This window comes from Pollachius pollachius (genome assembly GCF_949987615.1).
Source record: "Pollachius pollachius genome assembly, chromosome: 5".
NCBI classification, from domain to species: Eukaryota; Metazoa; Chordata; class Actinopteri; order Gadiformes; family Gadidae; genus Pollachius; species Pollachius pollachius.
The window spans coordinates 6,929,121-6,954,279 of record NC_136938.1 but is presented as its reverse complement, the minus strand read 5'-3'; the positions used below and the strand labels follow the sequence as shown (position 1 = coordinate 6,954,279).

At 46.2% G+C, this 25,159-nt stretch overlaps 1 protein-coding gene across 1 annotated transcript in view; it reads right to left on the bottom strand.

Annotated features, from left to right (window-relative positions):
* Positions 1–17,897, bottom strand: part of atosa (atos homolog A) — a 31,637-nt gene extending 13,740 nt beyond the window's left edge. The window contains exon 1 of the mRNA XM_079737167.1: positions 16,917–17,897. Coding sequence (XP_079593293.1) covers positions 16,917–16,947 — 31 coding nt within the window. The 5' untranslated portion in view covers positions 16,948–17,897. The remainder of the gene's footprint in view (positions 1–16,916) is intronic.
* Positions 17,898–25,159: the final 7,262 nt, after the last annotated feature.

Below are 25,159 nucleotides of genomic sequence, written 5' to 3'. Positions count from 1 at the left end.
CACACACTGGTGCATTCAACCTCACATGACAAAACACAAATTGCCAACAAAGTGCATGCGCACACAGTCCCCCACACACACACAAAGTCACACCTATGCAGGCTGAATTAGGTGCGCTGCCGAGTTGAGGACAGAAATAACACCACCATAAGGCACCGACCGGCAGGCAGGGGGGCCGGGTAAACAGGGTAGGCTGTGAGCCATAGCTAGGGCTAGGGCTGGCTCACCTGGTGACACCCAGAGCTTGGAACTCCCTGAGCATTGCCCTTAATGTAGGCCATGAAGAGTCTGTGGAGGCTTAGCAATCAGATAAAACCACTGAAAGAATAGAGTGCACAATGTGCGTCTCGTCCTTCCCATACAAGATCAAGCAAAGCCTCCAAGCTAAACGTGGAGGATTAGAGTTCAGATGAACTGCAGGTGAACATTTCCAAAAGCAAGAAAAGCTGGTCGTTATGTCAATTACATAACACTTAAATAACACAGTTAAATAACACTTGGTGCTGTGGTGAGTAGTGTTTGTGTTGTGGTGAGAGTAGCGTTGGTGTTGTGGTGAGTAGTGTTGGTGTTGTGGTGAGTAGTGTTGGTGTTGTGGTGAGTTGTGCTGGTGTTGTGGTGAGCAGTGTTGGTGTTGTGGTGAGTAGTGTTGGTGTTGTGGTGAGTAGTGTTGGTGTTGTGGGGAGCAGCGTTGGTGTTGTTATGTTCTGGTTTAAAGTATCTTAACTATATTATGACCTTGAACGCTTGAATCCGATTGCAGGCAAAAAAGTGCCACAATTCATGCACTGAGCACATTTTGGCTCACATACTTGAGAATAACACACACACACACACACACACACGCACACACACACGAGAGGGAACAGAGGTTCTTTCTCAGTTGGTTCTGAGAAGGTGTTTGCTTTAAGCAAAGCAGTGGGACTGTATCGTGTGCGTGTGTGTCAGCCAGCCAGTAACACACATTCCTCCAGGGGAAACTCCTCCCACATGCTTCAGCTCCTGCCGCTGCACGTGGGGAGAGCGGAGCAGCACAGTCCGACACAAAACATGAGGGGGGGGGGGGGGGGGGCGTCAGCCAACTGTAGGCAGAATGAGCACAGGGTAGAGAGAGAGAGGTGGGGACGGAGAGAGAGAGAGAGGGAGGTGGACAGAGAGAGAGAGACACACATTTTTGACAACCCGCTGCAGAATATGAAGGTATCTGACCTTCTATCTCTTGGTAGACACAAAGAAAAACAAAAGAACAACTCCATCGTCAACACAGCTGAGTGCGTCTTCCAGAGGCCATACAACAAATGACCACCACTAGGGGCGCTAGAGAGGGCAGTGGGGAAGGACACAGGGAGGAAAACAGCAAACCTGCGGCTAACCTGGGCGTCAGCACACACCAGCGACTCCTACGCCACAGCCAGGGAAGGCTGGCGGGCTGTGTGGCGTTTCTGCAAGGGCCTCACAGGACATTGTTTTGTCTGAACAGAGCTAGGGGGTTCAGGCTACCTGGGCCACATGTGGTGGTGGTGGAGGGGAGGGGAGCAGGTGGAGAAGTCATTAGAGGAGCCAAGGAAACATGCCCCTCCTCCCTCCCTCTCGCTTTCTATGTAAAGTGCCCCCGATCGCACAGATCCCCCCAAGCTAATGCGGAAAGGCAGGGTCCGATTGCAAATTTCTAGGTAAACCAAACAAACACATGGACACGCACACACACACACACACGCACGCATAAACACACACTAATCCTGGTGTTCAGGCACACGTGACATGGATGTGTACATACCCAGATCACCCAGAGGACAATCACTCACATTCCCTTCCACCCATCTTAAGCATGAGTACACATCCCCCCTAACGATCCAGCCACCTCAAACCAGGGGCAAGAATAATGGTAGTCACACACACACACACACACACACCCCTCACACACACACACACACACACAAAGGGCCAGTGAGGAGTAGGGACTATGCGAGGGGCCCTGCTTACGCTCACATAGATGGGATCCGTCAGGCCTCAGACCCTCATGGCAACAACACTTCTAGGAAAACCACACATACACACACACGCACATTATATACACACACTCACACACACACCTCTACATAAGGGCAGAGGTGTTCCTTGAATTAATGACATGTTTTTGCTTTTTAATGACAAATTGGATGTCAATATTGAGAGGTAGTACATTTACATTTTTCTTTCAACGTGAAAATGATTAATGGATTCAACCCTCTGGCTGTTTATGCATACGATTAACTCCTCTCCATGTGCAGGGTTGATCTCGTCTTGAACGAGACGGATCCCCAACACCTCCCTCTACAACAAGAAGGGCATCAAACCCAGACAGGAAACTAAGGCCGGTGTGCATCGGGTGTTGGGGCTGGGTCTGCTGTTAGTAACGTAGCCTGGGCTTCAGTACCCAACCCGGAGCTGGATGGTTGGATATATGTTATCTCCACCCCATCTTTAAGCATCCTGGACAGATGTGCATGACTATACCTGCTCGTTGTTTTCTCAAAGTGACCTAAATTCCTGAACTTTCTCCTTTAAAACAACACATGGCCATCAAAGTGTAGACACGAGACATGAGACACACACGAGAGAGAAACATGATGAGGACCCCAGACTCATTTAGCCAGATTTAGATTCACCCTATTATTACCATTATCGTGGTCGTCGTCCTTATTATTAGACCTTCCCCCCCCCCCCCCCCCCCCCCCACACACACACACACACACACACACACCTCAGCTCAGCTCAGCTGTCTCTGTGTGCACTGCCAATCACAACAGTGCAGGATCATGTGGTATGGAATAACACCTCGGGCAGGCGAGTGGAGTGAAGGGGGGGGGGATGGGTGGGATCGGTGTAGGGGGAAAGAGGTCAGACTGAGTATAAAGGTATGAGTATAGCATATAAGCGTTTGTGGACCGTGAGCAGAACAGCCATGCATCTTTCCACCGCGTGTGTACAGGCGGCCCGCTTTGTAAGAGAGATCTTGTGGAAAACACAAAGACTTGCACTCCAGATGGATTCAGAGGCACAACCTGTCGGGTTTGTTGCGGTGACCTCGTACCCATTTAGAATAAGCAGGAAGGATGGCTGTGCATATGTTCTTTCGGTTTACAGCATTGTCTTTTTCTCCCCATTCTTCTCACTACTGCTGATGGTCGGCATTGAGATTGAGAGATACCTACACGTAAAGCAAAGACAGACGTCCTCACAGCCAGACAAAGAGGCCGGAGCCAGTGGGACAGGGGACATGTATGAGAGACAGGGGGACGGGGACAGCCTTAAAAGAGAGGCAGAGAGACAGGGGACAGCCATGTAAGAGAGACAGAGAGACAGGGGACAGCCATGAAAGAGAGAGAGACGGGGACAGCGACATAAGCGGGGCCAGGTCGTGCAGGCTGAGCTCGCTGAGGTGTGCCTGCTCAACACCCAGCCCTATCCGGCTTCATCTGGATCCCAGAGACCAGACTGCTCCTCCTCCTCCTCCTCGTCAATGCTTGCCTGTCGGCCTGGAGCTGCAGGTTACGCGGGGGGGGGGACAGCGTGTTCTCAACAACAAGGGAGGTTGACAGGAACGGCAGATTTTACCATAACAATGTAAAAAACAAGTCGTCCTGCATTTACTGTATGCAGACACATAACTTCGAGTCGTGACCCACTCTAATCTCAAGCAGCCCACCGGGAACGGATGTGTGCGTGACACTCGGAGACCTGCAGAATCTGTGCATGCGTGCGTGCATGCATGCAGGCAGCTGCAAAAACAGACACGCACACAGCTGTACTGCCATGATGAATTGAGAGAGGCAAATCGGGAGATTACAGGAGCAGTTTGTCCGTGCTAAATCTCCTTACTGCAGACCTCAGTGAGATAAATATAGATACAGTCTGGTGGCTTGCCTTCACTCTTTCTTTCTCTCTCCCCCCCCCCCCCCGTATGTCTGTCTCTTACCCTTATCTTGGACTCCCCATGAGTTTATAAAGCGCATATATAAATGCCAGAACAGAACTGAAGAAGTACTGGCGGTAATCTTTCCCAAATGAAAAGGTTTGGGACTTCCACCACTCATCAATAGGATGCCTACTCAAAGTACTCAATAACATTTGTCGTCTTCTTTTTACAGAGCAAATGCAGGCGGAAGGGCCTCAAATAAAAGTCTGAGGCATTTTACTGGGATTGCTTCCGTGCTCTGTTTGCGATGATAAGAGAGCCGACGTTTTAATGGAGTCTGTTAAAGTGGAAGGGCCTCCAAGTCTCAGGAAAATTAATTTGTGACAAGAACAGATTCATACACAAATCACGTTTTCTTTGTGCTTTGCAGTTGCCACACAGAGATGCCTTTAAAGTGTGTTTCCTGTTGCTTTTGTCTTGGAATTGACATGAACAGGTATTGAAGAATCAAAAAGGCACACACATTTTAAAATGTATCTCAGTGATTCTAATCTTGTGATACATTTAACATATAAGAAATGTACTACTTTAAGAAATCATCAGTCCGTAGAAGGAATTCAAGTTTAGTTTTAGACTGAATATAACCAGTTCACATAAATACTTGTCTCTTTGATAATTCACATGTTCACGCCACATGAACCCAGCGCGGTTTCAAAGCCTGTATGTGAATGCGTGTGTGCAGTGGTGACACCAGAGGGTCACTCTGAGGCCTCTCTTTAGCCATAGCGGCCTAGCTGCTATACAGATAAGCAGTGTTGGGAACGTTATTTTAAAAAAGTAATTAGTTATAGTTACTCACTACTTGTTCCAAAAAGTAACTGAGTAAGTAACTGAATTACTCTATAATAAAAGTAACTAGTTACCAGGGAAAGTAACTATTTGCGTGACTGTAAAAAAGAAAGTTGCTATATGTCAAAGAATTTGGATTTTTCGGAGCAGTTTTCACTTGGCCATAATGTGTTAAATGGTTGAAATGCCCATTCAAGGCCCTGATATACTTCCAACTGAGTTTTAATTTGCCTGGTTGCAAAGGCTGTGGAACATCTGCCGAATACTACAGAAAATGCCAACTTTTCATCGGATTGGTCAGGACTCGCCATTTCTGCTGCTTCATCGAATCTGTTTGGTTTGTGCGTGTGTGTGTGTGGTGCGCGTGTCCTGGCTTGTGTGTAAAAACACTGGCTCCGATTGGCTATCATGAAACATGACTCTGCCTAAGCCAATCATAATTGCTTATCTCGTTATTAACCCACCCGGTCTCCTCAGTAGCAGTTTGTGTTTGGAGCAAGGGGTGCGTTCGGATTACGCAGTTTATTCAATCAATTCATAGTAACGCACCGCATTTAACGTACAGTAACGGTAACGGCGTTGTAACGACGGAAACAGTTATAAGTTAGATTACCCCGTTACTGAAAAAATAACGGCGTTACCTAACGCCGTTATTTTAAACGACGTTATTACAAACACTGCAGATAAGCCTGTATGTGTGTATGGAGAGTGGTAACACCGGAGGGTCACTCGAGCTTCGAGTGTGTGCGTGTGCGTGTGTGTGTGTGTGTGTGTGTGTGTGTGTGTGTGTGTGTGTGTGTGTGTGTGTCTCTATGACGCAGTACGGATACCCGGGTCTCCCTCTTTAGGCCGCAGCGGCCTAGCCCTCGGCGCTACAGCGCAGCCTTTGTGCCCGGAGGCTGGTCGCGGTGGCTGGCTGCCAGCGGGCCGCCCAGGGAACGGGCCGATCGGCGACCCGACGGGGGGGCCGGTGGCAGGGACGGCGGAGGACAAAGAACACTTGAAAGAAAGAAAAAAACGCCCGCATAACTCTCACCATCACAATCTTCCATTTCACACGAGGAGGGGGGGAAAGGGGTTGCCGTGGCAACACCGACATCCCGTTAAACGCCTGTCACGGAGATTGAGGGGTCTCTCCTCCCTCCCCTCTGTATGTGTGTGTGTGTGTGTGTGTGTGTGTGTGTGTGTGTGTGTGTGTGTGTCCGAGCTTAGGTGCCTTTTGTTATGTAGGCACTCATGGAAGTGCAAGAGTGGGGGTCCAGGGGTGCGCGGTGGTTGAGAGGCGTGCAGGTGCAGATCGGGTCTATGGGTATGCAAATCCATGCAGCCGTGTGATTTAGATGGTGCGTGTCCTTCACTGTGAGTTCACTGTTCTTCGGGTGCTTATTGCTTGGCCCCGTTACTGTAAATCAAATAAAAACACGCAAAAAACTCACACAAAGACACACACATACGTCATACATTGGTTCGAGTGTGCCACAGACCTCTTTAGCTAAGGAGCTGAAAGATGTGTCGCTGCAGACTTGAAGGGTCATCACAACAACAGCCGCGTTTCCACTGCCTTTCCCCACAATGAATCACAGGCCCTTTGAGGGCTCACCTATCCGGTTACCCTGTCCTAGAACCCTCCAACCCAGCAGGCAGAGGAGCTGCTGGGGCTTCTAAATCACTGGGGAGATGTCTGCCAGACGATTCAGAGCTCCAGGGAAAGGCAACACCACACAAAACAAAGATATCAACTCAAGCCTTTTCAGACGGTGTGGGAGCAACAGTTGGGAGGTTATATGAGAAAGTTCTGGAAACAAGTTGACATGGGATCTTTAAAGGGACAGAGCAGTGGCGCTCCGGGCCAGAGGAAAGTGAGGCTTTGGAGCTACGCGCCGACAGACTGGCTCCCTCAAGCAGTCCTGAAACACACAAACTTTTCCAGTCTCCACCCACTTCCTCTTTAGTGGTTATCCAAAACTCTGGACTGAGCCCCGGTTCCCTCCCTGTCCGTCCGTCTGTCTGCCTGCCAATGTGTGTGTGTGTACGCACGTGTGGCTTTGTGTATTCCTCCCATTTTATTCCTCAACAAAGGGGCAGATTCACAGCACACATAGCAACAATCCCTGGGACCTGATTGGCTGACACGGGGCTTGCAAAGGGGAACCCTTATTTTGTTGTTTTGTGAACTCAGCTGCTGTAAGCTGACATCACAACACACACACACACACACACACACACACACACACACACACACACACACCTCAACAGGGCATTTGTTTGCCAGCAGACTCTATGGTGCTAAAGTCTGCAAGTTACTTGACAAACAAGGCCTTTCAGAGAGAGGAGGAATGTATTATCTAGCCGGTGTTTCTGCCAGGACAACCTAATTGAACTCCTCCAAGCTGCAGTGGGAAAAACAATTTAAAAACTGTGCAGAGGCCTTTCACAGGCCTGGGATGCCAGTGCGCCTGTGTATGTATCCTCATGCCAGTCATCATGGTTATAATACTGTCCTGACACTCAGCAGGTCCAGTCCCTTCACTGGCCTTGGCAATCCATACCCTCAAAACCAGCGGTCTTGTTACGCAATCACTGAGAGTATATGATTTTCCGGTGATTTCCACTGTTCCGGCCAGACATGCCGGCTCCTGGTCAGATGCAAGACCGCTTCATTTGCTTAAACGTGATGCACAAAAAATAAATAAAAAGGCCCACGATGCTTTGCCTGGCTGTCAAACTCTAGCTAGCCTAAAGCCGCTCTTTAGGCCTGTGCTTTCGGTTTAAAAGCCTACTTACTATAGTAAACCTTTTTCGAGAACACAAACACAAATCCCTCTTAAACCACATGAGCTGCTCAGCTTACCCACAGCATTAGCTAGGTATGGATGAAGACCCAAAACCACAGTAAGAAGGTTAGCATGAGTTTAACAAAACTATCTTTCAAACTAAAAAGGTAGCTGGTTGAGGTCAAGGAGCGGCAAGGAACAAACAATCTCCCAATCTCTTGAGAACTACAAGAGTGTCTCTCCGGCCACACAGATACAGTCCTCATACAGCAGAGTGAGGTGGTCTGAGTGAAGGCACATGTGAATCAGGTGGTTGAAAACAGAAATCCGAAGGAGCACCACTTCAGAAGCACCATGAGGCCAACCTGTTGGTCCGAGTCATTTGCTGATGGAGGTTTAGAAGATGGACCTCAACCGTGTCTAGTAAACAATGGAACAAGGGTCCATAGAACCCCCCCCCCTGCTGTGCTGTGTGCAGCAACACCAAGTAATGGCTTTAGCCCCAAAGAGGACCCGGAGCGACTGCCGGCCATGGTGTTGACAGGTACAACCTCCGAGAGTTCAGCTCAGGCCTCACTGTATCACGCAGGCATTACGTTTGGGCATGCCGATGGGATTACCTCTCCCACAGCTGAGCGTGAAATCCTATAGATCTTATCCCAGCTCCAGGCACCTTTGGAAACCGCCTCAAAATTCGGCCTGCAATGCGTGTTTCACACTTGGGCCGAGGTAACATAGGCTTTATAAACACACAACACCGCTTGTAGTTAAATGTGAAACTGTGGCACAAGATCAAACCAATAAAAGCAGGGGACAACATTGTGTCTACATTTATAAAAACACACCGATAACTGGCCGTAACTTCTCCCAAGTGTCCTGTGTGGTTTCGGTCACAGCAACCAATCCCCCTGAGGCACCACCAACACGGCACCACTGAAACTAAACTAGGCTTGGTGAAATTCCATCAGGTGGACGGCACCTGATGGAAGGCAATGGTTCTCTGCAACTGGAGCTAGCCGGGTTGTCTTTACTTGATTGAACACCTCGAACCCTGGTGACCCATGTGAGGTCACCCCGCAGTTGGAAGAGTCTATCCAGCCTGGAGCAGCCCGAGCTAACCCTCGGGCTCAGCGTAAGGAAGATCATCTGTGGAACATACAGCTGGCCGCTCCTGACTGGAGGGAACCAGTTTGGGCTGGGGGAAAGACTAAGACCCAAACCCAAGGATCCACTATTTACTTATGATTATTTCCAAGGTTGGGCAGTCATATAGTGGAACACTTTTTCGTTACTTTATCACATATTGTGATGATTACAAGTCTATTCTGTGGATTATATAGTTTTTAGTGCAATATAAAAGTTATCCATACAATTTGGTTAAGTGCATTGGTTAAGTGCAAAATCGGCTTGGCCAATCTCCTTTACATAATCAATGATCTTATTACTGGATCAAATCTTAGGTTGCATCAGTTGATGAATGCCAGGCGTTGTTTTGACCTTTTAGAGCGTTGAGTCCTTAAACCACTGCCATAGTTCGCCCCTCAGCAAAACCCTTAATTAGCAAGTTTAAATAATTTAATGTATTTCACAATATTGGGTTTTGCAAGCCAGGGCCTGTGATAAGTGAAGCCATGTTTGTTGCACAAGATCACATTAGGGAAACCTTGTCCTGTGCATTGATGCTAAATGGTACAGGAAAATACAACTAATGGACCTAACAGCATTTTGGCTGCCAAATATAAGCTTATCAAAGATCTAGCTGTTTCTGCAGATATGGAGACATATAACAGCCACAGTACACATCAAGGTCATTTCATTGAAAAGAAAAGAGGCTACAATTGTATTAGTTTCAATAGAATATACGTTAAATCAATATCGTTTTTACAGTAAATGTAGGTTTATTGCTGCTATGGTAATGATATACCATTACATAAATAACATACAACTATCCTTGAAAACAGCTTGTACAACCTGTGATGCTGGCTGGAAATGTGAACAAATATTGGCCAATACTCGTGAGAATATCCGTCAAAACACATACCCACCTCCTAGCCTCCCACGGAGCCATCTGTCAGCAGCGCACACGTTGCCTACACCAGCCCAGAGAGGGGCACAACACAGACACACTGCAACACACAACACCTACATCAACTAGGACAACCAGTCTGTTGGATTTCTCGGGTGTTGACCTATCTAGCCAAACAGGCCGAAATGGACCATGTCACTTGGCGAAAAGCCAGGGGACAGAGTCCATTTGATATAGCCCGCAAGTGACCCACACACAAAACCGTCAGTGTGGGGGTTTTTGGTTATGTTTGTGTGTGTGGATGTGTGTTTGCGTGTGTGTGTTTGCACGTGTGTGGGATTGCATGTGTGTGTGTGTGTGTGTGTTTTGGGCATGTGTGTCTATATGTGTGTGTGTGTGTGTGTGTGTTTGCACATGGGTTTGCGTTTTTGTGTTTGTGCATGTGTGTTTGCGCGTGTTTGTGTGTGTCCCAGCCTTGAGCTCGTTAAGTGGGCCTAGTCGTCAGCCTGCAGACTACATGAAACAATGGCAACAAGTCAGAGCAGAGACTCAGCAAGGAAAGTGGATAGGAGCGGCAGGTTCTCAGGTGAGGCTTCATCTGATGCTGCCCTTAATAAACAATGGGCCTTGGGCCGGTCTCTCAGTGAATCCCAGCAGGGTGTCTGTCGCCCTCAGTGTCCTCAACAACCCCATGCCACCTCCAGTCCCATCCCACAATGGGCCTAAAGTTAAACCGTTAAAGCTATTGTTTGTCTGCTGGCCAGCTGGAAGCGTTCTCCCTGTGGCCTCGTACGTACCACCTGACACTAGGCTGACCTGCAGGCCAGGGGACACAACCGGCTCTGATACGAGAGAGCACCTGCTGCCTGCCGCTTGTGCGAGTGTGTGTTATAGCAAACCTGATCACGGCTTGTATTACACAATACAGTTACTGATACAAGGTAGTATTCACGTCCAAGGGAATATTTATTATGTACAAGAAGTCAGTCTGGTGAAGGCAAAAATGTGCGCTTACCAGCACTGATCAGCATTATAAAGCACCTTTTGCTTTATAAGCACTAGAAAGTAAATGGCGCTTTCTAAGTGAACAGGTTCATTAAGGTGCTAATTCCAAAAGCATAAACGACTTGGCTTTATGTACTATGACATGGTACTGCAGTATTTCTCCATTCCATAGCCAAGAGGCTGCAGGCCTGATTATGTTTTGAACAATTACCCTAATTTAAAGGGGGTAGGGTAGGTAACCCCCAAATCACTCTTTTCCAGAATGTCTCTTTGCTATTGGCTGCACTTCCTTAGCTCAAGTCAACAGAGTCATGTGTTTCAATAACATTTTGGTATGCGGCTAGCATCTGCTTCTATCAACCCCTATGTGTCCGGTTCTCCAAGTGCTTTGCCACTTTTTTTTGCTTGAGTTTACATTCTAATCTCCTTGTAGAAAAATAACTACTAGGAGATTTAACCGACTTTCCCCGTTGTAGCAGGAATGACTCAATATGGACTCACACAGAAAAAGTCAAGAGGAGAGAGTTGAGAGGCAGCTGCTGTTTATTTAAGGTTACACAATCAGGTGACTCTTATCACCAGCGCCTCCGTCAGTCCGTCGGCCCTCCGGTGCCAGCCTCTGTGCTGGAAGCCGGAGGTGGAGCAGGTCACACTGTAAACGTGATGGGCTCCTTGCGAGGTTTGCTTGAGCCCACGAGGCCGGGGGTATGTCAACTTATTTTTCTGAGGCGACGAAGTGATCGATGAATAGTACGTGCCAAAGTGCAAAGGCGTGAATGGCTGTGTTTCCCCTAAAACAAACACAGCTTCTTAGCAGACGCCCCCGGAGAAACACTGCAAGCTCCTTGCTAGATCCAGTTCTGTCCCGTCACAATCGTATGAGGGCCCGGGGCCGACTGTGCAGCACATTTGGCCCGTGCTTGTCCAGATTTCATTGGAGGGAAACGGAGCAAGGAAGAGGGAGTGCCAAAGGAACATTCAAAAAGGTTTTGGAGAATAAAAACAGACATGCTGAAAATAAAGATGCTTGGAAAGGGACACACAATATGTGTAGAGGAAGAAGTAAAACAATTACAAAAGAACAAGAGAGAGATGGACCAATAGCAAGGGAGATGAATGCTTATGGGTATTCCACCACCTACCCTACCAGGAACAGGCTGACAAGCCCAGATGGCACTTCCTATCCCTACGGAATCTGCTGCTGGTTGGCTAAATGGCAACAGACCGTGATCCATGGGGGTATGATGAACACACAGGACGATGATGTCACCAGTGCTGTCAGATCCATGCCAGCACACGTATCACTGCCATCGAAGCGGTGACGACCAGACAAGACCAGAGTGTCTTGTGACGAGGACGGCCGCTCCCCCAGAGGCTTAACTCTCGGCCGCTGCAGAGGCTGCGTCCATCTCGCCCTAAAGGGGTCGCCCTTTTTGCTAAACCCTCAGCTTGTGTTCTATGCTGACGAACAACTGTGTGGGCCCATCTTCGCCACCAGATAACTTTTGTTTGCAAGTCCAAAGGCTGGCGTTCACACTGGGTTTCATATCAATATTCAGTGATGTGACTATGAATTAATCAGTGATTGCACCGGAGAGGTGACTGTGCAATGATCAAGGAGGGGGCTGGTGGAGAAGGCTAACAGAGGGAGAAAGCAGTGGCCCGAGCGATGTAGCAAACCACAATACTGAGTTAACCATTACCCGTGTTTGTCTAGGGACGAATCAATGAAACTGTAAGGACAAAACACTATTTTGAGGTTAAGATGATGTGAGCTGCAATAAATACATTCAGGAGAATTGAGCTCACTGTATATTAAACAGCATTGAACAATTGTGCGCGAGAGAGAGAAGGAAAGCAAAACACTATGGGATTACGTCAAGAGTATTCATGTACTGGGAGTACTGGTGGTGCAGTCACATGTTATAACTGGTCTCGCCCCGAGGCTCCTTACAGTCAACCCTGTGAGAGCAGCATTTGATTATAGCAGACAGGCCCAGACAATGCCTTCCTACAATATGAAGACAGGCTCTTCTCTTCTATGCCTTCCTAATTTCCCCAGTGGTATTCAACAACGCCGCCCCCCTTCCTCTAACAACCTACCCCACACACTAATTCCCCCCCCCGCCCCAACGCAACGCTGGCAAACTCCACAGCACCCACTCCACCAGACAATAGGGGTCAAAAGCCCATGTTCTGTGCTGCCATCAAGGGAACAGTGGCCCATTTAACCCTTCTGTTACAAGCTCTGACCATATAATGTGGACTGGTCACATCGGATCACGTTGAGGCTAGCTGAGATCAACTTGTATGTTTTGCCAGCTTCACTCTAAACAATAATCATATTTTCGCAACCAGACTGAATGACTTTTCGAAAGAGATCTTTAGTCTAAGGGACGTATAAGGAGACAAAGCTTATTACAACATATAGCATGAAATGAACGTGGGTAGTCCCCGCTCCTTAGGTGTCTTACAAATACGCCTCAATACAGAACAAAGACTTTCCAATTCTTGTTCTGCGTTCCTCAAAACCACAACGGAGGAGGCCACGACACCAGAGTGCCTGTGTCCTCATAGAGGCGTGGTGCTTCGACAACGTCGGGACAGGACGCTTGTCGGGACAGGTGCTTCATCCTGGGAACTGGGGCAGACTTTCATCCTGGTCTAAGTGGTTGGGTCGCGGGCAGGACAGCAGTGTGTTTGTGATGGGATGGGGATGGAGGATGCACCAGGAGCTGACCTCCTGGGGCGCTTGGGGAACTGATGGGTCTGGGCCTAGCTACAGAGGTTACCTCGGGCTTGGTTAGGGCTCTGAGAATTGACACAGTAAACGTCACACCACAGGGAGCCAGCGGCCTGCTGACTATGACTCTACACTAGGGATGTAACGGTTAACGGTGTAACGGTAAACCACGATAAAAATGTTGTCAGTAAAAATGTTGTCGAAAAAATGACCGTTATCATTTCAAATATTTTTTTTTATCGTGGTGGATAACCGCGCCCGCGGTGTGGTAACAATGTGCTTAAATCCTTCCCAGCCCTTCATCCGAGTCTCCTGAAGTTGCCGTGCAGGCGCACTGTGTAGCCTACAACATGATGTTTTTAAGTTTCGATTCAGTTGGAATCATGGCGGAAGGAGGAGACGACAGCGCTCAAGACATCCATCAGCCTTCTTATAGGGATGTGCATTTCTGGAAAAAATATTATTCATATTCGCTGAGAAGTATTCGAATAATATTCAAAAATCGGTCAATCAAGAACCCCCCACCCACGCACGCACGCACCTCGGATACACGCACACACAATGACAAAGGGAGAGGTTTTCATGATTTGTATGAAATCAATCAGTCTATTTCACCAACTGCGCCATCAACATTCAACATCAAAATTATTTCAACGTGGGCTTGGGCAGATAGGCCTAAATGCGCCGAAAACAGATCGCTATTTATATATTTATTTTACTGAACACAGCCTGCATGACGGTGAACTAGACACGACAAAAAAATAACTTCACACGGTGTGTCTTTTTACAATTTATTTGTAACCAGCATTCATGGTGTTGATCATCAGAGAAATAGTCTGCCAAAGACGTTGATGTCGCTTAGCAACCGAGGACGCTGGGGTTGAAAAGTTACCGGACTTCTTGCGGAGTGATCAATAGAAAAAAAAAAGTTCAACTTACCTTGACAGCGGTCATTATATGCTTATTATGCACATTATATTAAGAGCCATGTAATAAATAACAATAGTCACTTTCATTATTCGATATACTACATGACTCTGACTATTCGACGATCGTTGCCCATCCCTACCTTCTAAGAGGACTAAGTCTGAAGTATGGGCATATTTGGCGTATTTAAAAATACCGCGATAATACCGAACACAGGGATAATTTTGGTCACAATAACCGTGAGGTTAAATTTTCATACCGATACATCCCTACTCTACACTTAACCCTACATGACTCTGAGATCATCACTGACTGGATTGTTTTCGGGGTTGGTCAGCTCGCAAACGTGTGATGAACATGAGTGCGCGCAAGAGAGTCACTAAGACCGAGACAACTTGACACTACGGCTGCTCGATTACGGAAAAAATTTGGTCAATATGAAATCACGATTATTCAAACGATAATTTTTGAGTTTGAAAACATTACGTATTTAATTAGCATGTCTCTGCCAAAAACACTTAGTAACTGAGAACTTTGAAATTTCGCCTTTAAAAATACACAAAATGGTCAAAGAGCAAAAGTTCAAACCTAAAATAATGTACAGATATGTATCCAGCTGTTCTTCTGCACTTTCTATAAAACATTAAAAAAATAAAATAAAATCGAAAACTCAATTATATTAGTTTTGTGATCTCGAAATCGAGATTGAAATTCGATTAATCGCCAAGCCCTACTTGACACTAGCCTGCTTTGTGCCTTTTAATGATAGGAGGTTTGCCCAAACAAAAGTTAAATAAATACAGATGTTTATGAATGAGCAAGTACATGAATTAGCTGTACACCGTAATACATTCCAGCAAATATTTATATTCCTCACCCACCCTCTCTCCATTTCCCACAAAGGCACAGTGCACTAGGTGCCCTAACCCTGCCGCCCTGCTTGGGGAAAACAAGCAACAAAGCCAGAGTCAGTTGTTTCTAGTTCTAAAGGCGCGTAAGCAGAACTAAATGTGTGGACAGCAAGTTTCAGAGAAAGCCTTCTCCTCGTATGACATCCCAAGAAGCCCCAGAAGTTGTGGTGCTGATAATGTCTTGGCTTTTTTAATACACACACACAAAGATAAAGATACACATACAAACACAAATAGACCTGCCCAACACACACACACACACACACACACACACACACACACACACACACAGACACACACACACACACACACACACACACACACACACACACACACACACACACACAGTAAATATGTGCTTGTTGCACGGTCCTCTGGTGTTTCTGTCACCAGCCACCAAACAACAGATCCTCTCTTCCCCAAACGTCCTCCTCCTCTGAGGGAGGAGTCAGGAGCCTAGGTGACAGGCTGAGTGTTAATCTCCCATCTCCTCTCACAGCACAGTATGTTCCAAATAACAATAGCACCACGGCCTGCCCTGGGGGAGACAGCCGCTGGCATCTGCTCCATGGGTTTATAATTACAACTTGACAGTGTGTGGGTCAGTCTGACATGAAACCTATCAGGAGACAGTACAGAGAAATGGCTCAACTAATAAACAACCTCAGGCAGGCCTGCTTCGTTCAGTTGGTTTGATGTTCGCTGTGCAATCAAAGGATGGTTTAGGCATATGCTGTGATCTATATTCAAAATCTATAACTATAAAATATAGTGGTTGGAACGGCCTCAGTGTCTGGCTCCTAGAATTACATTAATAATATACTCAGTTTGTGGTGTGTGTATATCTCTCTAGCGTCTCCTAAACTCATATTGTATTGTCTTTGAATATTAAAACAAATAGTATCACAATAGGAACAATCTCATGTTGTTGTTGTCATTTCGCCCTTTTGTTTACATCGCACATTAGCGTTCATTGGCACCGTTTACAGATGATGTAACTTGTGTAGCACTTTTTAGTGTAGCAATGTGGCTCAGGGTTAACACCCTCCCAGCCCATGTAGGGCGTATGTTTACTGTGTGTCGAGGCGTCCTGTTACCAATACATCGAGCTACAGGGTCTTCCCCTCCCTGTCAGCCTGCGCTCTTACTGCAGTTTGACTACCTATGAAAACCATGCACTGATCCTGTGCCCCAAATCATTGCAGCTGAGAAACAATGGCTTCTCCCCTCCTGTGTCATGGGGCTTTTGTGGTCTAATCACGTAAACTCTGGATTACTGACAGTCATGTGGATTCAATCACCCAATTCTCTATTGACACGCTTACACAAGAAAAGAATCGCCTTATGCTTATCAACTTGACAGTAATTGCATCAGGGAGGTCGTTACTGTTCCAAGTGAGACATTAATGGCTGTTATTTATTCTTTATTATCCTTGTCTGAACCAATAAATGCCTCTTATTTTGCTCTGTCAATTTGCTAGTGAAAGGCAAAACATCATGTCGGATAAGTAGCAAAGCATACGACAGTTGTCGTTACCACTTCCGAGCCGATGTCTACATCTGGAGATCCGATGCAGCGACAAACCAAATCGCAGGGTGCACAGAGAAGCCATATTTGGTTTGTGCTAAAACATGACTGTCAGCTGTTTACAGTGTTGATGTTTGGGGTCTGACTCGCAGTTTCCAAAACAAGGCCGTGTTGAATAGCAGCACAGCTTGAGATATTCCTCGAGTAGCGTGGGTCGAGCTTGCTTATGCACAATTTCAATTTCAAACATGTACGTACCTCTCTCTGTTTTCATGTTGTCCAGTGTCATCGTGAAGACCTCCCAAGAGTCCTCTCGGTCTTCGAGTTGTCCCTCTGTCCACAGGTGCTGTTCACACACAGCCTGTGCGCTTATGGCCCCTGAGCCCTGGTCCTCGCAGTGGCTTCACCTGCTGCAGGAGCCCACCCAACACAGTCAGCTGTGGAGCCTGTACGTCGCTGACAGTTGTCTCCTGTCCGACAACAAAGCATAGCTTTGTCAGCCCGTTCCTGTACGAGTCACTGTCGTCTAATCGGCTGCTGAACTGATCGTGTATTTCTATTTGTATCGGGCCTTGGACGAGGAGATCGACTGAGCGGGACTGCCTCTTCTCAGCTAGCCATCAGGCTACCCTTACGATCAGTCTCTGAATCCTCCACCAGGACCCCCGCTCCGTCGCCACACATTTCGGGTCCCGTGGCACCGAACCGTACCGCTGTACCGGAGCCTATCGGACCACGACCAGCCCTACCAGCTGTGCGGACGAGCTGACAACACGCTGGCCATACGGGTGGTGTGTACCTGTGAGTACCACCACGACACCGGACTAACAACCCCTGACAAGCCGTAGCGCAGGGGGGTCTCGGCTCGGTTCACCACGACCAACGCGGTCGTAGTTGGGAAGCACCGCTCTGGTGAATTATTCTTCGGGCAGAACGGGACCAAAGTGTCGCCAAACTGTCCCTTAAGTCACATCGTCTGGGGGTTGTATCTCACTCGACACGGTCAGTTCAGGTAAAATTAAACAATTATTGGGCTTCTTCCAGTCCAACTTTGAAAACAAACAAAACAATACGACGTGTCGTCGCGGTGCAGGGGGAGCAGCTGTCTCGCGGCGCGGGGACAGAGACGTCGTCCTCCCGGTGACCCGTCGGGTGAGACAATCTATCGAACCAGAGCCGTCCAAGGGACCAGACCATAAGCTAGCGTCCTGCTCGGCTCGATGCGACCTGGATCCTCTCCTCGCCTCCTCCTCGCTGCTTGTCACAACAGATCAGCGGCAGCGCAGCCCGGGTCACGTGTCCCAACAACAGCTCGTCACTTCCCTCCCCAGCCTCACGTGAACCTGCTGCCATGGCAACCGCGAAGTTAGAAAAGGAGCGTTCAAACTTTCTTCTTCTTCTTCTTCTTCTTTGAACGTCTCGCAGAGGGTCAGAGCGCCGTCTGGATTCTGCGGGAGATCTGGTTTAGCATACGGCTCAGAGTGTCGTGTTATTAGTAATAATAATGATGGACCGTGGCGAGCGAGCCTGGACTGTGAGGGTGCGCGCGAGAGCGAGGGAGCGCGCGAGAGTGGGAGAGAGGGAGGGAGGGAGCGTGCAAGAGAAGGAGAGTGAGAGGGAGCGCGCGAGAGAGGGTTGACTCTGCTCTGATTGGACAGCCGATCCCATGCACGTTCTCGTGGGCGGCACGTGAGATGCTTTTTCCCCATGAACATTTTGTTCTGACTGGTAACAAAGAAGAGACTGATGCGGCCGCCAGAATGCGATGCGCCAATCTGCTCCACAGCTGATGTGGTGGTTGGTGTTGTGTCAAAGCAATTTCAAAATCTTCAGCCTGGTCGCTTCGTTTGCTCCATGTCAGGCACGAACAATAAGTGTATTATCTGGAAATATGTTCACTTTGGAGGCACCAAACACTTATTTTTTTGGGACATCGACTACACAAATTGAACTTAGTCGTACGAGGTATACTTTATCATATTGAGTGCAAAGCACCGCAAGGTATTGGCTATTGTAAACCTTAAAGCTTTAACGGCCATAGGTCATGACCCACCTATGATGTAACAGTGTTTACATTAAAACTAAGCCCATCCATGGGAAATCCCATCTGGGTCTGTGTTGAAAAGATGGTCATCCAGCAAGTCTTTTGTCTGGTGTCGGTAGTATTATAGCTTCATCTAGTGGCCTGGACCGGTAACGCAGAAGCTGATGTTGGGGTAAATCGTCTTTGAAACCCTTGAGGGAAATAGTTGTTTATTCATTCATATTCGAAGTGTTCGGTCATATTCGAAGTGTTCGGTCAGAAATATATATATATATATATATATATATATATATATATATATATATATATATATATATATATATATATATATATATATATATATATAATGTACGGTTCAATGTTAAGTACGTTGGCTCCCTCGCTATATTTTATAATTTGACATTCCTACGGTAAACACATCTAATCGTTGCATATAATTTTGACAATAATGCTTACATTCGACCATTAACCTTTCTTTGTAGCAAAAGTATCTTTCGGCAATAAAAATTGATTAAAGTGATCGTCCTATTTTCGTTCTATCTTACTATACCTTATTGTAATTTAAATCATTATTTAAATGATAGTTAGCTAGTAGCTATCTGAGAAGTATGAACCTTTCAATAGAAGGATGGAAAAATGTATAACTCCTATAACAATAAATTGCATGACAAGACACCAGATTTAAGAGATGGAAATACCAACAATTTATTTTCTACTTCTTTGGTGACTACAGAAATGTTGAAACATTTGAACACTGAAAAAAGCTTGATGACATCATCACTTCGCTTCTCAATTTTTTTTTCCTTTTTTTCATTTGCTTAGCAGTCAAAACAGATGATATTGCACGGCACTGAAAGAGCAGACGCAAAGCTGCAGGGAATAAACGGAACTGATCAACCGATGTGGAATGGGGTTAAACCGTCAATATACCTAAAGCATTGCCATACTGGCCAAAATAATTGCACTCACACACAATCATACACACAATAACACATGCATACAGATACGCGCTCACACAGACACACACAAACACACACACACGCACCACACACAAACTTAGTCTCACACACACACACACACATACACACACTGCACAAAAAAACTCCCACACACACACACCCTTACACACAAACATATACGCTCACACAGACAGTAATGACGAATGAAATCAAACAAGCTTCGTGAAATAAGAGGCTGAGGAAGGAAACCAAGTCTGACAATAGCTCTTGGGCTGAAAAAAAGCAATATGATTTTTATTTGGAAAGTTCAGAACGTACTACGAATGTCACCTATATCCTAAATGTCTATGACAACAAATATGCTTGTTTATCAAAACCCTTTCAAGCATCTTTGTATATGAATAGCTGGAGAGCTACCCCGCTGGGTGATAGATTGAGCCCCCCAGCATTAGAGATCAAGATGATTGTCTTTGGCGCCGCAGTATTGTTATGGAAACTGTAGCCAAGCTACCTATCAAATAGGAACCCCTGATGGACAACCGGTCATAAGAACCAAACAGAAAAACACCGACAAAATATCCTAAGGAAAAATCCTCGTTACGTCAGTCACACACGTCATTGTTACAACCATCCTTTTTGCATTAGCATGAGCAATCAGTAACTAGAAATAGAAGGAATGCACCTTGACGGAACGCCACACAGTCTAATCAAGGACACAGGCGTTGTCTATCCCTGGTAGACGATACTGATGCGATCTACCCATGGGTAGCCACCTTCTTTCCCTTGAGAACACTGCGCTGTGGACACGGGAGAACAGAGCAGAACCTGGGTGCCTCTGACCAGAGAATGACACAGAATGTGGTTGTGAGGAGAACATCAGTCCATTACATGCTCACGGGTGTCCACCGACACTATCACCCAGATAGGCAATAGGGATCTAAACATGGATTTTCATAAAACCAAAACAAGAAACAACAATTAAAAAAAATAGAAACATGGCTGTCCGGGGACAGAAACACACACATGGACACAATTCAGTGCCTCAGAAACAGTTTCAAAGATTCCTCATAGAAGGCAAACAGAAAACCCCCACAAACACACACTATAAGGAAAAAGACCACCCTTGCAATCACGTGCATACACACTCACAGACTGATTCCTTTGTTTGGTTATGTTCTTTGGAGTTTTATTCGACTTTAAAGCCATAACACGAGTGCGTACCAAAAATGAACAGATACTACATGGAGCGAGGTGGCCAACACCACGGGTTTAAAAAAATATAGACCCCACCCACGGCCCGCCTCCCTGGCAGACCGGCTGCCTACACTCACGCCCCCCCCCCCCCCCCCCCACTCCTTGTGTGCGTGAGTGTGAGTGTGTGTGTGTGTGTGTGTGTGTGTGTGTGTGTGTGTGTGTGTGTTTGTGTGTGTCTGGTCTGTGTGTTTCTTTGTGTGTATGTCTTTGTCTTTCTGTGTGTGTGTGTGTGTGAGTGTGTGTGTGTGTGTGTGTGTGTGTGTGTGTTTGTGTGTGTGCTGTCTGTCTGTGTTTGTGTGTGTCTGTATGTCTGTGTGTGTCTGTGTGTCTGTCTGTCTGTGTGTGGGATAGCAAAGTGAGCAGGACTTGTAGTCCCTGAATTCAAAAGCCTCAGATTGTAAATTGAACAGGAGATTCCCTACAGGCCTAGCCCAGCTTGTGAACAGAGCCTACACCATTTACATTCTATACCCGTGCGAATGGCAAATCAAAACTCATCAACAACGCTACCTCACAAATGCCAGTGCTTTTTCAACGTTATACATTTTTTCCTATTTTTGGTTTGTTTTAGAAAATCTTTGGATGTGCATTAATACCCATAAAAGAACCGTTTTTTTAAGAGTTAAAAGAATAGAAAAAACACATATACTGATTTTTGCCAGCTCTCAAACAAAGGAAGTTCTACATAACTTTGTTTCCGTTGGCAAATCAACTGTTTGGTTTTCTGGCAGTGTTTCAAACACATATTGAAGTGCCGGCTAACATTTAGGTGAAGAAGAATACAAACGACTTCTTCAGAACATCAAAGCATCATGGGAAATAAGGCTGCAACATAAAACAGACTTTTTTTGTTTGTTTGTTTTTTTCCAAAAACCTACTATATACAAATCTATAGTTTCTACAAATGCATAAATTAAAGTAGTGGTCAACCGATACAAAAATGCAATTAAATTAAGACCAATCACAACACAGAAGTAGAGTAAAGGGAAAATATAAACACATTATCACAGCAGTTGGTTTTACCCTGTAAAAACAATAGTCTATCTTCATTATAATATTGGCATAACCCAATGTCTGATAAAAGGTACGCCTACTCTCAACCCAGCAAGTTTCATCAAAACCGCCCTGAAACTTGTCATCCACGACTTGAAACAGAGCGCTCCCATCCAAATAACAAATAAAAACAGGTAATCATACAGCTACGATAACATGTACCACACTAGAGGAGTCCTGCCTAACTCATAGATGATAGATAACGTCTCGATGCAGAACCCAAAGAAATCATTATTACTATGAGGTATTCCGAGACATTTGGTTTGAGACATGCAGGGCCAGGGTGCCGGGCCTGGACTACACACAGGCGGACAGAGACGGGAGTGGGACGGGGGGAGGGCGGAGGAGAAAGAAATGAAGAGAAAAAGGGGGACCTTTGGTTTGTCTGTAGCTATGGACAACAGCTTTTTGTTCCTTTGGTATGTTGTCATTGCATGGTTGCGCTGGCGGAAAGCACCACGTGAGTGAGAAAATAACTTCCTCCTGGTTTCTTCTTCTTCGACGGTGGCCTTCCTACAGGCTGAGGTATTCCGAGTCAAGGGGTCAGAGGTCAACAGCGGTTCAACACTTTGGTTCAAGCAAGGCACTCGTCCTGGGAGTTTCAGAAAGATTGCAACATGACTGCTTTGTGTCAGGATCCTATCTGCTGTTGGCCGGGGCTCAACTACTGGGGCTCTGTCGTGGTGTCAGTTACCTGTCTAGTCTACCTGTCGTAGTGTTACAACATCTGACAGCTGTCTCCCGCCAAAATCTAGAGCTCTATTGATGCTGCAATCAGAAGGGTGCACAGGGGAACGTATCCACCCCAAAATATAAAAATCATTTGTGGGTTTAGGGTTTGCCTCCTGCTTGAAGTGTTCCACCTATAGCCTATCCATCATAGTTGTAAGTCTACAAAAAGAAATGTGTCACGTGCCAGCCTATCCCTTGTAGTTCACATCTCCATAGTTTTCGATTAGAATCAAGGAGAATAAACAAGCAATAGGCTGGTGCAGCTGAAGTAAAGTATAGGGAAAGGGTAGCATGGCCAGCAAGTTCTACACCACAGGGACACTTGTGTGGGCCGTGTGTGTGTGTGTGTGTGTGTGTGTGTGTGTGTGTCTCGGGCTGGATCAGCATATCTGCCAATAGCTACACCTACATCAGCACATACTCCTATGGATTAGTAATCAGAGCCCACATGAGACCGACCTAGCAGGGCTCCATGGCTTGACTGAGGGGAGGGAGGGGTGGCAAACAAAAATGGGTGGTGGGTGGTAGGAGAGAGGGGGCGCAGGCGGGGGGCGGGGTTTGGGGGAAAGGTATGGGGGCTTACATCATCTACTAAATTCACTTGTAGAGGCCGTGCACTGAGAAGGAACCGTCTGTTTATCTTTGGTATCATCAAAGTGATAGAAATCACGTATGGAACTTGAGTGAGGTAGCATCTTTGGTTCACACTATAAAACACCGGCAGGTCTAAACATCTTGTTCATTTCTTTGTCTTGTCTTCTTTTTCTGTGTGTCCTTGGTCCTGGAGTCGTAAGGAGATCAGAGGTCTGCTCTGACTTTCCCTTATTCTCCCATGGTCGTGTTGATGTTCTAGGTGGAGGGCTGCTAACCCGGGCCAAGGGGGAGAGTACAGAGGCAGGAGGCTGTCCTGGCGCTCATGTTCGCGTACCCTAGCAATGCTTTCTCCCTGCTGCTGAAATGCATAGCTGGCCAGAGGAATGGGTGAAGGGTGTCTGGGCTTTTTTGCGTTGGGGGGAATGGGGTTGTTGCTAGGTTGTAGGGTTGATATGGCTGCCCAAGCATAGGCCAGTACATTGATTATTTTAAATATCATTCCTCCTTTCTAGAGCCTTTGATGGCACCATAGGATCAAATATGTATGAAGCACAAAGGGAAGTCATATAAGCCACTGCAGATTAATATCAATAAATAAGAAGGTTTACCTTAATCACTCAATCAAATCATTTAAATAGCATTTCTAAATGGTTAAATTAATAAATACACAAAAATGTTGAATGGTCTTCTGTTTGAATCGTCAGTATATACTTTGTGTTATGAGCAGCATAGGAATATAGCTCCTACTGCTACACCTGCTGCGATGGTTAATACACCTGCTTTATTGATAGCTGGTGCTCTGTATATGCTTGTAGTAGAAATATTAACTAGATTATATTCACATCATTATAAAGGGGAACCAGTTGATTCTGAGGATGTGGCTGTATATTTTGTGGTTTGATGCAATAATGCATAAGGCAAAAAGGAATGAACACATTTATTTTTGGTAGAAGAGCAACTTCCCACTCTATGAGATACAGTGTATGATCCTAACTGACTACATAACAGTCTCTCTTTAGGGGTAATGGGAAGACGTGAGGTAAGAGTATGTGACAAAATCGAAATGTGTATCATCTTTGGTAATCTTGAAAACGTACTCTGTCGTGATTATGTTTATAAAATGCATGGGCCTAGTTTTGGAGCTACAAGGCGGTATAGGTTCTTTGGGGTCAACCTTTCAGCGCGGAAGAAAGCACTACAGTAGTGAGGGGAGGGGAGATTTGATTCAGGGATTGTTTTGGTTTCAGGTTAGCAGCCCGCCCTCCTCACTTCCTGGCTGTTCAGAACGCTTGGTAGAAAGATCTAAAGCTCTACTGTTCTACAGACAGACAAACAGACATAAAGACAAACAAGTCCACCAGTCCAAAATGTTGCACAAACATTCCAGTCGCCCCAGCAGGATCCTTTCCCTTGAAATTGATTGGTCAATCCTTCTGGAGCTCCTCTTTCAGTTTGTCTTCATGGGCGTGGACAACAGTGCGAAACACACTGCCGATAGGCTGATTACACTTCCTTTCAAGGACCCGTCATCAACCCAACCAATCAGATTAGAGATAAGGGCGGTGAATGATAGGTCGATATTAGGGGTAAAGCTGTAAGACCAGTGAGAAGGATGGGGGGATCTAAAGTTTTTTGCAGTATGTTAGACATAAATGCGTTGCAGAACGAACATTTTAAAGCAAGTAAAAGTAGTCTTTGGTTTTGTTTTTCATCTTTGGATACTATAAATATCAGTATAGCACATGTTTAAGGGCAAATCGTTGCTTCAGAGTCTTTAAAGTTTTTTTTCTTCTTTGTTTCTTTTAAATTTTAAAGCTTTTTCACCGAGGTTCAGTCCGTCCATGAGTCGGTCCGTCAGTCTGTCT